This window comes from Gopherus evgoodei, chromosome 11 (assembly GCF_007399415.2).
Source record: "Gopherus evgoodei ecotype Sinaloan lineage chromosome 11, rGopEvg1_v1.p, whole genome shotgun sequence".
Taxonomy (NCBI): Eukaryota; Metazoa; Chordata; order Testudines; family Testudinidae; genus Gopherus; species Gopherus evgoodei.
This window is the reverse complement of record NC_044332.1, coordinates 68,627,557-68,643,567: the sequence shown is the minus strand read 5'-3', so window position 1 is coordinate 68,643,567 and position 16,011 is coordinate 68,627,557. Positions and strand designations below refer to the sequence as shown.

At 46.9% G+C, this 16,011-nt stretch overlaps 1 protein-coding gene across 6 annotated transcripts in view; it reads left to right on the top strand.

Annotated features, from left to right (window-relative positions):
• The window catches only part of KALRN (kalirin RhoGEF kinase), a 798,047-nt gene that overhangs the window by 644,533 nt on the left and 137,503 nt on the right, over positions 1-16,011 (top strand). For all 6 annotated transcript variants that reach the window (XM_030580108.1, XM_030580107.1, XM_030580109.1 and 3 more), the window contains exon 34: positions 1,648-1,894. In XM_030580108.1, coding sequence (XP_030435968.1) covers positions 1,648-1,894 — 247 coding nt within the window. The remainder of the gene's footprint in view (positions 1-1,647; positions 1,895-16,011) is intronic.

Below are 16,011 nucleotides of genomic sequence, written 5' to 3'. Positions count from 1 at the left end.
GTGAGAGGAAAGGCTGTAGAAATCACTAGTTAATGACATCTGAGGTTCACCAAGTGCAGGTGCTTCCTATGTGGTGCTGTTTAGACGTGCTGTCCTGGTTGAACGACCCTTTATCACAGAGAATTAGGAATTTAACAAGATATTGAAAAAGCCATGTCATAATTTCATTTTTAGGGTAGCCATTCCTGTGTCTGTTGCACGAGGTGCAGTGTCACAAATAATTGATGTGAACATGTCAGATATTCAGTGTGGGGCTTCATAGATTGATGTTCATTGTAACATGCTTTATGGTGTTCTGATATTCTGAAGCAGAGGCTTCTCAAGGCAACTCACTCTTTTCCTAGGTGATTTTCGGGCTCTTTCTCCTCTTTGGTTTAAACCAATAAAAATGGACACACTTTCCAAAAATCATATCAGCCACCTGAAAAAAGCCTTTGCCTGGTTTATAACACCCACCACCCTCGTTAATGGAAATGATCAGTCCCTGGCTCTCATTTAAGAAGTATCCAGGGGAACATGCAGCCATTTATTTAAGCCCAGCTCATTTGAGACAGTTGTTTGTTAATATGCTGTTCAGCACATCCCTCTCAGCCTCCCCCATATTTACATAAAACTACCATTCAGTCTCTTGCTATTAGCTTGCTGTATGATGGCAAACATAGACATCTAGTGGCAGTTTAGTGCAACGCACATAGCTTTTAAAACATCTTTTTGGAAGGCAAAGAGAAATGCCCCAGGCTTCTCCTTCAGGTGCTTATTTTTCCCTTAAAAAGGAGGAGAGGTCTGATGTTCTCCCAAGAGAAGCAGTGGAGGCCTCATCATTTCAAAATAGAGAACATGCTGTACAGAGCAACCCTCTTAGGGGTGGTCCCTGATGACAGAACAAGGAGTAATGGTCTCAAGTTGCAGTGAGGGAGGTTTAGGTTGGATATTAGGCAAGACTTTTTCACTTGGAGGGTGGTGAAGTACTGGAATGGATTATCTAGGGAGGTGATGGAATCTCCTTCCTTAAAGGTTTTAAAGGTGAGGCTTGACAAAGCCTTGGCTGGGATGATTTAGTTGGGGATTGGTCCTGCTATGAGCAGGGAGTTGGACTAGATGACCTCCTGAGGTCTCTTCCAACCCTAATATTCTATGATTCTTTTGGTGAAATGAGGGCAGGTTTCTTTTCTTGCATATTCTGTGTTCATTCCCTCATTGAAACCCCTGTTGATGTCATGTGGAGAGAGTGCAGAACATGAATGTAACCCAGTCTGTGGACAGGAGAGTTGGAGCTTACTCTGAGATTGATCAGAATGCTGGGGAATCCTGAACCCCAATCATTACTCTCCTGCAAAAACATAAGAGAAGGAAAAGCAAGAAAAAAAACAAGTGTTCTAAAGAAAATCTCCCAGAGCTAATATAGGGGTTAACAGATGGGTGGTTTTGAATGTATTACCTAAGATTGGCAAAGTCAATAGAAATAAAGGAAATCAGAGGCACAGCTAGTTGAACTTTGACAAAGGAAATGACTAACACAGCTGCTAAGGAATTGCAAAAGTAATCCTATCATCCAAGAATCTAGGATTGCCAATACAAATACAGTATACCAGCCAATTGCATTCAGTGCACTTTAACCTGTTGATATTTTTCTTTCTACCTGGGCAGTTGTCTGGAGGGTGTGAACTAACCGTGGTGCTGCAAGACTTTACAGCCGGCCACAGCAGCGAGCTGAGCATCCAGGTGGGACAGACAGTGGAGTTACTGGAAAGGCCCAGCGAAAGGCCTGGCTGGTGTTTGGTACGGACAACTGAGCGGAGCCCCCCTCAGGAAGGCCTAGTCCCCAGCAGCACTCTCTGCATCTCCCATTCCCGGAGCAGTGTGGAAATGGATTGCTTCTTCCCTTCAGGAAAAGGTAGGCAGAAATTTAGCAGGGTTCCCCCAAGAGTGACATTAGCAAAGACTATTTCAGGTTTCCCCTTTTGAAATACACAGCTGTGTGATTTCTAGCATCACCCCTTTCCCAAGGAACAGATGTAAATAAGTAACATTTTAGTCATTAATACATTCTGCTAACACCTTCTTGTAAATCAATAAAGTTCTAGGAAATCTCCATAAGAGTCTTTTTCTCTATTACCAGCATCATTATTATCCTGAGACACTGGAGTCACAGATCATAGTATAATCAGAGACTTTAATATAAATCTAAGAGAAAATGTCTTTTGAATGTCGTATGGGACCACCTTCAACTCCTAATGGTCTAAGAGAAGTGAAAGTTCAACTGTGTGTATTTTCAGAATGCCCATATTATATATCTCATGCTTTATGGATGCTGCAGTGTACATTAATGCCAGTTCTTTTTGTTATCTTCTGACGTGCTTGCCCCTTTGTCGATCCCTGCACACAAACTTTCTTTTCACTGGTACAAGAGTCCATAATTGCAGGTGAGCCCTGGTGATGTCAAGTTTTCCTTTAGGAATATCCAATTGTCTCCATTTTAACTTACTCATCAGCTGAGTAGATTTACAACTTGATAGTGACAAAGACATAATGTTGAGTAAAATACAGTTCTTCTTCGAGTGATTGCTCATATCCATTCCAGTTAGGTGTGAGCGCTGCGCGTGCACGTTTGCCGGAAACTTTTTACCCTAGCAACTCCAGTGGGCCGGCAGGTCGCCTCCTAGAGTGGCGCCGCCATGGCGCTTGATATATACCCCTGCCGGCCCGCCCGCTCCTCAGTTCCTTCTTTCCGCTGTGTCGGTTGCTGGAACTGTGGAGTGTGGCTTGCTGTCCTCCACGTCCCTAGCTCTCCTTCGTTACTGTCAATAGTTGTAGTTATAAATAGTTTAATAATACAGTTAGAATTGTATAGTAATTAGTAGTTAGTGTATATAGTTTATAGAACTTATTCGCGGGTTGGGCCGTTGCCCTTCCCAGCGCCCGGCACCGGGCCCATGCCTGGTTCGCCGGGCTTCAAGCAGTGCTCGGCCTGCAAGAGGCCGATGCCAACTAGCGATCCCCATGAGGCGTGCCTGAAGTGCCTTGGGGAATCGCATATCGCCGAGAAGTGTTGCATCTGCAAGGCCTTTAAGCCTCGAACAAAGAAAGAGAGAGATCAAAGACTGCGGACTCTCTTGATGGAAGCGGCACTGAATCCGGTACTGTCAGCGCAGCTGGCCACCTCTACACCGGCACCGGACCGCGCCGGCACCGGAAAGACACCCCGGCACCACCCATCCCCAGCACCGGGATCCGATCAAAGACCCTCGACGTCTGCGACATCATCTCGGCAGGCTCGAGTGGAGTGCCCGGCACCTACCTCTGACGCGGCACCGTCTGCAGGGTTGCCGTCAACTCCGGGCCCAGAAAGTCGGTCGAGTCTGGCCCCTCCGAGCTCCCTCTTAAGATCTGGGGTTGAGCCATTAGTCCCGTCCACGCCGGAGACCTTCGCTTCAGTGCGGGACTTGATAGCTCTGACTGAGCCATCCCAGCCTCAACCCCCGGTACCCCCGGTGCGGGTCATCTCCAGAGGCAAGCCGACATTGAGAGCGCCGTCTCTGGAATCCAGGCATCGATCGCCTTCGAGGCCACGAAGACGTGGACGCTCGTGCTCTCGGCGCCACTCGCAGTCCCGGCACCGCTCTCCTAGGTGGCACCGGTCGCACTCGCGGCGCAGGTCGACGTCGGTACAGTCCTGGTCTGGCTCTTCTCCATACCGGCACTGGGACTCTAGGAGCCGTTCGCGTCGGCGATCAACTCCCCGGTCGACCTCCCGGCACCGCGTCGGTGATAGGTCCCGGTCCCCAGCACCATCCCGACACCGCATCGGACGTAGATCGCGGTCCCGATCCCAGCACCGAGCTGGAGGCAGGTCCCGGTCCGGATCCCGGCACCGAGTACCAGACCGATCCCGGTCCCGGTCCCGGCACCGGTATGGCTCCTGGTACCGATCCTCGGCACCGAGAGGATCGTCGGCGTCGGGACTGAGGGAGGCCTATCAGCCAAGTTCGGCACCTCCATGGCCTTCGAGGCAGCCATCGGTCTCCTCTCAGACGGACAGCGTTTATACGCTGGGCCCGGACAGACACACGGCCCTCTTCCAGGACCCTCCGCCTCAAGACCAAGGGCCACAGCAGTGGGGGTTTTGGACTCCCTGGGCATATCATCAAGCCCAGTGTCCACAACATATTTCTCCCCGGCCTGCGGCAGACCGAAGACCACCAGAGTCAATGCTGTCTCGCCCCCCTCCCTCTCTGGAAGGTGAGGACAGGTCCAGCCACCAGGACCCAGAGCTCCCTCCACAGCCGGAGGGCCGGGTCCAGACAGAACCCCCTGTGGACGCTCTGCTGCCAGGGGTCTCCTCATCATCTTCCCCTAACGAGGCAGTGGCAGGCACCTCGTCCTCCAGCCCTCCCCCTCTCGACCTCAGGGCACATCAGGACCTCCTCAGGTGCGTGGCGCAAAACTTAAATTAACAAGCGGAGGAGGTCGCTGAGATCGAGGATCCGGTGGTCAGCATCCTCTCCACAGATGCTCCCACCAGGGTTGCCCTGCCTTTCGTTAGGACCATTCAGGCCAACACCACCACTATCTGGCAGTCACCGGCCTCCATCCCTCCTACCGCACGAGGCGTGGAGAGAAAGTTCATGGCCCCCTCTAAGGGCTATGAATTCCTGCACGTCCACCCGACACCGTGCTCCCTCGTGGTACAGTCGGTGAACAAGAGGGAGCGCCATGGACAAGAGGCCCCAGCGCCCAAATCTAAGGAAGCGAGGCGGATGGACCTCCTAGGCCGTAAAGTCTATTCGGCGGGGGCGCTACAGCTCAGGGTCTCCAATCAACAGGCCCTCCTTAGCCGCTACTCATTTAACTCCTGGGTAGCGGCGGACAAGTTTAAGGAGCTGTTGCCGCAGGAGGCACGTCGAGAATTTGCAGCGATTCTTGACGAGGGCAAGAAGGTCGCAAGGACCTCGCTGCAGGCCTCATTGGACGCTGCAGACTTGGCCGCTCGGACCCTTGCCTCAGGGCTTACGATGCGCCGCATATCTTGGCTTCAGGTCTCTGGCCTTCCACCGGAGCTCCAGTATACCATCCAGGACCTCCCCTTCGAAGGCCAGGGCCTGTTTTCAGACAAGACAGACCCCAGGCTAAAGAGCCTTAGAGACAATCGCGTCATCATGCGCTCTTTGGGGATGCATGCGCCCGTGACGCAGCGCAGATCCTTCCGGCTACAGAGCCAGCAGCAACAACGCCAGCCGTATCCCCAGTTCCGCCCACAGCAGAACCTTAATAGGCGCTGGGGCAGGAACAATAGGCGCAGACAGTCGGGTGGCCAAGGGGGGCAGAATCAAGGCTCCTCCAAGGCCCCACTCGGACCCAAGCCTTCATTTTGAAGGTGCGCCCGAGGGCACAGTACCAGTTTCCCCTTCGGATCCTTCCCCACAGTTTTCCAGCCGTCTTTCGTTTTTCCTCCAGGTGTGGACCTGAATAACATCAGACTGCTGGGTCTTATGCACTGTACAGTCCGGTTACCGCCTGCAGTTTTCATCGCCCCCCCCTCCCCACTCCCCACCCTCGTCCCTCTTCAGGGACCCCTCTCACAAGCAATTCCTCCGTCAGGAGGTACAGACACTCCTCGACAATTGAGCCATAGAGGAGGTTCCAGAGAGCAAGAAGGGCAAGGGGTTTTATTCCCGTTACTTTCTGATCCCCAAGGCCAAGGGAGGCCTCAGGCCTATCCTCGACCTGCGAGAACTCAACAAGCATATGGTGAAGTTGAAGTTCCGCATGGTATCCCTGGGGACCATCATCCCATCGCTGGATCCTGGAGACTGGTACGCCACCCTCGACATGCAGGACGCTTACTTTCATATCGCCATATTTCCACAGCACAGGCGTTTCCTTCGCTTTGTGGTCGACCGCAAGCATTATCAATTTGCGGTCCTCCCATTTGGCCTTTCTACGGCCCCGAGGGTATTCACGAAATGCATGGCAGTCGTTGTCGCACATCTTCGGCGCAGCCGCATTCACATGTTCCCCTACCTCGACGACTGGTTGGTCCAAGGCACATCAGAGCTGCAGGTCCGCGACCACGTCCGCAGGATCAGCAACCTCTTTGCTGCCCTAGGCCTCATTGTCAACATGGACAAGTCCACTCTGCTCCCCACGCAGAGGATAGAGTTCATCGGGGCCGTTCTGGATTCCACCTTGGCCAGGGCTTTGCTACCATTGCCCAGGTTCCAGTTGCTATCAGCCATCATTCTGCACTTGCAGGCGGCCCCCCTGACCTCCATAAGAACATGTCTGACCCTCCTGGGCCATATGGCGGCCTGTACGTTCGTGACAGCGTATGCTCAACTCCACATGAGGCCTCTCCAATCTTGGCTCATCGCGCAGTACCGGCCGGCCAGACATTTGTTAGACACAGTTGTCACCATCCCCCAGGGGGTACTGGACTCCCTCCGGTGGTGGCTAGACCAGTCTGTCGTGTGTGCAGGGCTCCCGTTCCATCCGCCCCAACCCTCGGCATCCCTGACGACGGACACCTCAGATCTGGGCTGGGGGGCGCACAGCGGAACCCTGAGGACTCAGGGCCTGTGGTCCCCCCAGGAACTGGACCTCCACATCAACATACGGGAGTTGAGAGTGGTCCGTCTTGCTTGTCAAGCGTTCGTCCATCACCTTCAAGGTCGCTGGGTCGCGGTGTTCACCGACAACACGACGACCATGTACTATATCAACAAGCAGGGCGGCACCAGATCCTCTCCCCTATGTCAGGAGGCGACGCACCTCTGGGAATTTTGTATAGCCCATGCCATTCACCTCACGGCCTCCTACCTTCCTGGAGTACGAAACACACTGGCGGATCGCCTGAGCAGATCCTTCCGCTCACACGAGTGGTCCCTTCGCCCAGACGTCGCCCTCTCACTCTTCCAGAGGTGGGGTCGTTTCCGGATGGACCTCTTTGCATCCGGGGAGAACAGGAAATGCCAGGCATTCTGCTCCTTTCAGGGTCGGGAGCCCGGGTCATTAGCGGAAGCCTTCCTTATCCCATGGGCGACCCATCTGTTTTATGCGTTCCCTCCGTTTCCACTGGTCCACAAGGTCCTCCTCAAGGTGCGCAGGGACAGGGCTTGCGTGATTCTGATAGCCCCAGCGTGGCCCAGGCAACATTGGTACCCCATGTTGCTGGACCTCTCAATAACCAACCCAGTTCCCCTGTCCTTTCACCTGGATCTGATCACCCAGGACCACGGCAGGCTCTGTCACCCAGACCTTCGGTCTCTGCATCTCATGGCCTGGCTCCTGCGTGGCTGACCAGCTCCGAGTTACGCTGCTCTACCCCGGTTCGGGAGGTTCTCCTGGGCAGTAGGAAGCCTTCCACTAGAGCTACGTATTCAGCCAAGTGGAAGCGTTTTTCTGCTGGTGCTCAGAGAAGGGTTTTCTCCCTATGGAGGTTTCCATCGCCAATATTCTGAACTACATCTGGTCCCTCAAGGTCCAGGGTCTGGCGATATCATCCCTTCGGGTTCACCTAGCAGCCATCTCCACCTTTCATCCGGGAGGAGATGGCCGTTCTGTCTTCTCCCACCCTATGGTGACAAGATTCCTGAAGGGGCTGGAACGTCTCTACCCACAGGTCCGTCCCCCTGCCCCTTCATGGGATCTCAACCTCGTTCTGGCTCGGCTCATGGGCCCTCCATTTGAGCCGTTAGCGACTTGCTCCCTGCTCTACCTCTCCTGGAAGACCGCCTTTCTAGTGGCCATCACCACAGCTAGACGGGTGTCGGAACGCCGGGCTCTCACGGTAGACCCCCCGTATATGGTCTTCCATAAGGACAAAGTGCAGCTGAGACCGCTCCCTGCCTTTCTCCCTAAGGTGGTCTCAGCCTTTCACATTAACCAGGAGATCTTCCTTCCCGTCTTTTTCCCAAAGCCCCATTCGTCCCGCAGGGAGCAACAACTCCACTCGCTGGATGTCCGTCAGGCACTAGTGTTTTATGTGGAGAGGACCAAACCGTTCCGCAAGTCCCCCCAACTCTTCATGGCGATAGCGGACCGTGTCAAGGGCCTTCCTATTTCCTCGCAGAGGATATCCTCGTGGGTAACGTCCTGTATCAGGACCTGTTATGACTTGGCCCACGTCCCTACGGGCCGTGTGACTGCACACTCTACCAGGGCATAGGCGTCATCACTGGCTTTCCTTGCCCGAGTGCCGATCCAAGAGATTTGTAGGGCGGCAACCTTGTCATCGGTCCACACTTTCGCTTCCCATTACGCCCTGGTCCAGCAGTCCAGAGATGACGCAGCCTTCGGCTCAGCAGTGCTCCATGCCGCGACTTCTCACTCCGACCCCACCGCCTAGGTAAGGCTTGGGATTCACCTAACTGGAATGGATATGAGCAATCACTTGAAGAAGAAAAGACGGTTACTCACCTTTGTAACTGTTGTTCTTCGAGATGTGTTGCTCATATCCATTCCACACCCGCCCTCCTTCCCCACTTTCGGAGTAAACGGCAAGAAGGAACTGAGGAGCGGGGCGGGCCGGCAGGGGTATATATCAAGCGCCATGGTGGCACCAGTCTACGGGGCGACCAGCTGGCCCACTGGAGTTGCTAGGGTAAAAAGTTTCCGGCAAACGTGCACGCGCGGAGCGCACACCTAACTGGAATGGATATGAGCAACACATCTCAAAGAACAACAGTTACAAAGGTGAGTAACCGCCTTTTTCTTGAGTAGATATACAGGAATTGCCATGTTAGAATAGACTTTTGAAGATCAGATAGTCTTGCCTCTGGAAGTGACATATACTTGTATCTTAAGAGTAGGATGACCAGATAGCCTGATTTTATAAGGACAGTCCTGATTTGGGGGGCTTTTTTTTATATAGACACCTATTACCCCTCACCCCCGTCCTGATTTTTTACACTTGCTATCTAGTCACCCTACTTAAGAGGAAGGTGAAATGACCTGTGTACTGTAGTATATCAGTGTGAGAAAGATTCCTCCACAACCACTTATGCATGGAAAGAAGAGGACTGATGCTGTCCTTCCAAATTTTACACATAGCTGATGTTACTACAAAATGAAAATCTTTTTCATATAAATGCATACAATTAAAAAGTGAAATATTATTATTAATTTAGTCAAAAGTATGATTAATTTAGCAAGCCTGATTGAAAAAAAATTCTAACCTAGGCAAAGGATATATACTGTTCTAAAAAAAATTGATTGGGGGATAGATGGAGCAGTGCTGTCTGTATACTGCTTACTAAAGCCATCCTGCAGTCACCTGCTGGGATAGCTCCAAGCTGTCGATGGTCAATACATGAAGTTCCTTTAAAAAGAACTAGTGTGCTACTCTGACTAGCTGCACACAACAACATACATGCTGGAAGCTTGATCACACCCACAAACTAGCAGACCACAACCTGTTGGGTCTATAGTGCATGGCACCCTCATTGTCCTGGTCCCCTTCCAGTGTATTATTAAGTGCTAGGTGAGCATTCTGCCAAGCAAGTGCTCTAAAGAGGGGAGGGAGAAGAGGCTCCTTATATAGTATTCCTGACCCCCCAAGATACCAACCTGGCCTGGCCTTTCTGTTTGCGAATTTCCCCATTACAGCATAGGAGGCAGAATTAAATTCTTTCTCATTAAACAAAATAAGCTTGGAGGTTTTTATAAAAGGCATTAAAATGTGCTATATTCTGTCCTTGTTCCTTTCAAGAAACCTCCATCACCACAGACATGGGCTTTGCACAAAGATGAAAGAAAATAGAAAAATGGGTAGGGCAAACTCCTGTGTATGTATAGAACTAAAGATTTTGAGTCATAGTTTTAATTAGAGATGGGCCTGAACTAAAACACCAGATCAGATAACCACAGAACTAAGCGGGAAGGGAGTTCACACTCAGATTTGATATTCCCCAGTGGCCTCTATCAATTATGGTCCTTCTCCATGCTCTATATTGCATTGGGAGAGGAAAAAAACATCCAGCTGCCACTGATGCTGGTTGTAGGTGATACTAGAGCCCAAGAATTCCCAAACCTGATCTGCTCAGTTCTACTGCTGCTTTTTCTGTCTATCGCATCACTGGAGCCATGATGCACTGTGACAACTTTTGGTTATGCTGCAGCAGGTGCTTGTCCTCTGTTCATTCACTAGAGGGTGCTGCTGAATTGTATTGTTAGAAATGTTCTGCTGTTAGTCTAGTCTGCATCTGAGAACTTTAATAATGGTAAAGTGCGGAGGAGAAGCATATAATTAAATATCGGTCAAGCCTCTGTACTAATAGCTGCTCCCTGAAGTGATTTACATGAGGCAAGAGTGTTGTGTTGGGTAGGAATATTGTGACAAGGTATTCATGCTCTGGTATTTCACAGAGGTGAGCTGAAACTGGGAACTCCAGTCATAACCTATTCAGATTCCTGGCGCACTAAACTTTAAAATTCCAGATCAGAACCTGCGCCTATAGTTCCTGTTCTAAGTTATATTTGAGACCAGAAAAACCACCGTTTTCCATTACTGGTAGAGATACCGCCAAAATTGCATGAAATAAGTTGATCTCATGAGATTTCTGCAATTTTGGGTCAAAATCTCGAGACAACTTTGCAGGATTTCAGTGCTGTTGAATCTGAACTCAACAGTAGCTGTAGTTTTCTCTCTCCGAGCGAGTCAGAGAAGAGTATCGGTTTTTCATTTAAAAAATCTGCCCCCTTTTTCATTAAAAATGTCTAAATTTGAATGTTTTGAGCAGCTTAGGTTTTTGCATGGTGCCTGTCACTGCAGCCACTGTTTTCCAACCAAAACCCAATCCCTTGCTTAAACTTAATTGTAAACTAAGAGCAGCTTATTAGCCTAGCTCTAATTTCTCAGCATTGCTTCATCAGCTCAGGGGTTCTCCAGCATTTTTATTTCATGGGCCAATTCACAATTTTATATGGAAAAATATAACAAGCAGACTTCACTCGTCTGTTTCAAAGTCTGCACAACTATACAAAAGCAGCAATGTGGTAGCCGCTGAAGTCTTGCAGTTAACATTATTTATAATTGTCTTTATAAGCAATATAATTTCAAGGATGGAAAGTCTCTTCACTTAAAACCTAATGTCTCTATCAGTAAATTGACCATCTGAGACATAGTTTAGCAGATTTCTTTCAAAATATTAAAAAATAACTGCATCTGCTTAGTGAGAAATGGCAAATAATTGTATAATGATCTTTATATTTAATACGGTTTATATAAATCACCTTACACTGTTTATATAAATATGTGGGGGTCTTAAAATGTAGTTTATATTGGCCATAAAGCCTAAAAGCTTGTATGATTGATTTAATGGGTTTGCTCCAACATTTTATCTAGCATCAGTGCAAGTGTCACCTAAAAAATATCAATCAATGTTCGTAATAACTCTCCTGTTTAACAGCCAGTGAAGATATAAAGGCAAAACTGACAAAGTGCAGATGTATTCAGACACTTTCTGCTGCTGTAGATTGACTGGTTCCAAACGTGTTATGAAGGTTCTTTATTGTTTCTTTAAAAGTAACATAAAAAGATTTGAAAAATTATGAAGAGCCCCAAGTAGAATAGAATAAAAACCAGTAAGAATCCTGGCAGGTTTTGCCAATTTCTATTGTTGATGGACAATAGAACAAGAACTTTAAAATGCTTGTCTCAGAGCCTTCCCTTGCATTTGCTGCTGTTCACTGCTGTGCCTTTGAGAATATACTGTGGTTTTTTTCATGACTAGATTACAGCTCAGAGTAACAGCACAGGCCTGAATGTTCCGTATTTCTAACAGTCCAGCAGCATTTGAAATTACACACTTGTAAATAGGCACATGGTTTTCTAAACTTTGCCATCCCCAAGTAATTTATGGCTGGTTGAGTAAAAGAACTGTCCTGCAGCTTCTGGTACTGTACTTAGGAATTCATGATTTTTTTTTCCAACTAGCATTCCAAGGGAGAGATGAAGAAGAGTTATGATCTACTAAGATTGAAATTCTGTCTGAACTGTCCCACATGGCACATGACAGAAAACAGTGACTTTTATTCCTGTCTGTTTTGCTATAGAATTGTGCTCTAAGGTATTAGACACTAATTCTCAAATTAGGAGAGTGAAATCTATATGAATGGAAAGAAACCTAATAGCCTAGCAAATGTACATTAAATAAATTGAGGCAAGTTTATCCTTGGTGTCACTTAGTTAATTTCATCTAAGGCTGTGAATGGACTAACCTACTCAAGCTAGCTTGAATTCAGCTAGTGCAAATAATAATAGCAGTGAAGACAGCACAGCATGGGCTTCAGGACGAGTAGAACACGCCCAATGGTACAGACCCTAGGTGTGTATTCTTCTCGCTAGCCTGTGCTGAAGCTCATGCTGCTGTTACCTGTGCTAGCTGGATTCCTAATCCATGCACAGCTTTTGCTGTGTGGTGAGTCCGAGGATTAATTTGGCCCACATGGCCCTTAGAAGAAATACAATTAAGTTATCTTGAACCTAGAATTTATCATATTGCCCTATCATTTCAATGTAACATCAAAATGATAGTTTAGCTTAAAATTCTAGGGTAACAAATTGAGGTTCTCACAGTATATTTTAAACACCCACATTGCACAGAAAGGAACTTATTAAAAATGACTCTAAAGTATTCTGCAGCAGTTGTTTTGTACCAGTAATGGAAAGTACTGGAGCAGTTGTTTATGAGGGCATATATATACACACATACACACATATAAAACTTCAGTAAAAGGTAGTGGGACTTGTGTTTGCATATCCAAATGGTACAATTGGACCAATTGTATATTCAAGTTATATTTAACAGCATAGCTATTAACAAAAAACATTCCATGTATCTAACATGAGTAAATTAATTTGACTGTGAGATTCTTTTGCATTTCCTGACTCCGGGCCTGATTCTCATTTTAAAAGGTAACAGGGCAAGGTGCTACCAGCCTGTCTGTTATGGGTCTTGGCCCCTTTAAGGTCATGGACTCTGGGAGTTATAGTCCCTGGTGGAGTATGTGACCCAAATGAACACATGACTGATAGAGGAATAGAGAAGTCATATGGCTGCCTGGTGGGCTATAAAAGGAGGCTGCCTTTGCTTAGTAAAAAGATATGAGGCTGGAGGAAGGAAATAGATAAGATTTGTTGAGTATGGGAGGGCGAGAAGGATGATTTCAATGAACAAAGGGGTCAACAGGAAACTCCCTCTTCTCCCTTTGCCCGCGGGGGCCCCCCCCCCAATATACACCTTTCTTCTTTCTGTAATCACTATGTTGGGGAGATGAAAGTTCTTTTAGCACGTGTTTTGGAACAAATCGGTAAATTAAACCATAATAAGTCACCAGGACCACATGGTATTCACCCAAGAGTTCTGAAGGAACTCAAATATGAAATTGCAGAACCTCTAACTGTGGTATAAAACCTATTGCTTAAATCAACCTTTGTACCAGATGACTGGAGGATAGCTAATATAACACCAATTTTTTTTAAAGGCCCCAGAGGTGGTAAGCCTAACTTCAGTACCAGGCTAATTGGTTGAAACTATTAAAGAACAGAATTATCAGACACATAAATGAACACAACATGTTGGGAAAGAGTCAACATGCATTTTGTAAGGGGAAATCATGCCTCACCAATCCATTAGAATTCTTTGAGGTGCTCAACAAGCATGTGGACAAGGGTGATCCAGTGGATATAGCATACTTCCAGAAAGCCTTTGACACCAAAGGCTCTTAAGCAGTCATGGGATAAGAGGGACGGTCCTCCCATAGATTAGTAAAAGATAGGAAACAAAGGGTAGCAAATAAATGGTAGGTTTTCACAATGGAGAGAGGTAAATAAAAGATTGGTACTGGGAACAATACTGTTCAACATATTCATAAATGATCAGGAAAAGGGGGTAAACAGTGAGGTGGTAAAGTTTTCAGCCTACACAAAACTATTCAAGATAGTTAAGTCCAAAGCAGATTGCGAAGAGTTACGAAGGGATCTCACAAAACTGGGTGACTGGGCAACAAAATGGCAGATTAAATTCACTGTAGAAAAATGCAAAGCAATGCACATTGGAAAACATAATCCCAATTACATATATAAAATGATGGGGTCTAAATTAACTGTTACCACTCAAAAAAGAGATCTTGGATCATCGTGGATAGTTCTCAGAAAACATCTGCTCAATGTACAGCAACAATCAAAATAGCTAACACAATGTTAGGAACCATTAGGAAAGGGATAGATAATATTAGAAAATATGGTGCCATTATATAAATCAATGATACTGCAACACCTTGAATCCTGCATGTGTGTTGAATTGGAAAAAGTACAGAGAAGGGCACCAAAAATTATTAGGGTTATGAAACAGCTTCCATCTAGGGAGAGATTAAAAGACAGGAACTGTTCATCTTAGAAAAGAGATGACTAAGGGCGGATGATATGATAGAGGCCTATAACATCACAAATGGTGTAGAGAAAGTGATAAGGAAGTGTTATTTACCCCTTCACATGGTACAAGAACCAGGGGTCTCCCAATGAAATTAATAGCAGGTTCAAAACAAACATAAGCAAGTACTTCTTCACACAATGCACAGTCAAACTGTGCAACTGTTTGCCAGGGGATGTTGTGAAGGCTGAAAGTATAATTGGGTTAAAAAAATTAGATAAGTTTATGGAGGGTAGCTCCATAAATGCCTATTTGCCAAGCTGGTCAGGGATGCAACCTCATGCCCTGGTGTCCCTAAACCTCTGACTGCCAGATGCTGGCACTGGATGGCAGGATGGACCACTCAATAATTATCCTGTTCTGTTCAGTCCCTCTGTAGCATCTGGCACCAGCCACTGTCAGAAGACAGGATACTGGGCTAGATGAACCATTGGTCTTACCAGGTATGGATATTCACATGTTCCTATATATGGCTGCAAAAGCTGTTGTGGAAGAGAACAGCTTCTGGTTGGCTGCCTTGGCTTTTATGCCCTCCAGCCCTCCCAAAAAGGATTCCAATAAATATTATTGTAATAATAGGCATTATAACTTCTTCCCACATCTCTGTTAAATTTTTGCATCTTGGATTTTATGACTGTTTCAGGACTAGACATCTTTATTCTGCTCCTGTTCAGCTCTGGCTATGCTGAGTATTAAATTACAATCTGCATTGGTTTGTGTGGTTTCTCTGCTTTGGCTTAAATAATCCCTTTTACAAAATCTATTTAATGGTAATGATTCCTGATTTCCCAGGAGAGCTGTGAGACGATGATTCAGAAAATTTTGGTATATTACACGAAACCTTCAGTTGGTCTTGTAAAGACTGAGAAATTGTTTGGGTTTCTAAGAGTTTTAATTAAGAGCAGTCAATTAAAGAATTTAGGCTGTGTGACCACAAGGAAACATTATTAGTTAACACAATCCATATAACTGGCACATAAACAGCCCGTGGAGTTTCTTTTGAACAAACAATACTCGGGCTCCAGTTGTCAGCATAAATAGAAAGTGTCTAAATAAAAAACATTCCTTTACCTGTGTTCCAAATCACACTTCAGCAGGTAGGTTCAAACTCTTTCATTGATTATCTTTTAGTAGAGAGATGGTCTCGTGGCTACTTCCCCTTGCCATTTGCAATCGCATATTATCCCTGTAAAAAGTACAGCAGTAACTTATGTACAAAAAGTTATGCTAGGAAAGGATGGCATTTTCACCTGGCTTCTAACATGACAGAGCAGCTGGAAACAAGATGGATAACCAGCACTGTATGACCTTCCTACCACCTCTTCATGGACCACCACCAAGTGCTACATACACAACCATTTGTCTGAAGACCACACTTTGAGAACAACTGATTTTTGCTATTAAAACTGGAAGATTTAAAAAGCTTATTTAGAGAGGAGGCCTGGACCAAAACACACTTAAGCCTTAAGAAAGTTCAAATCTGAACTTGGCAGCATAAGACCATCTTTAATTTAATTTGCTTTTTATTGTTTACTGAATTTTTGCCTTCTGCACTCAGCCCAATCATGCATCCCTACTCCTA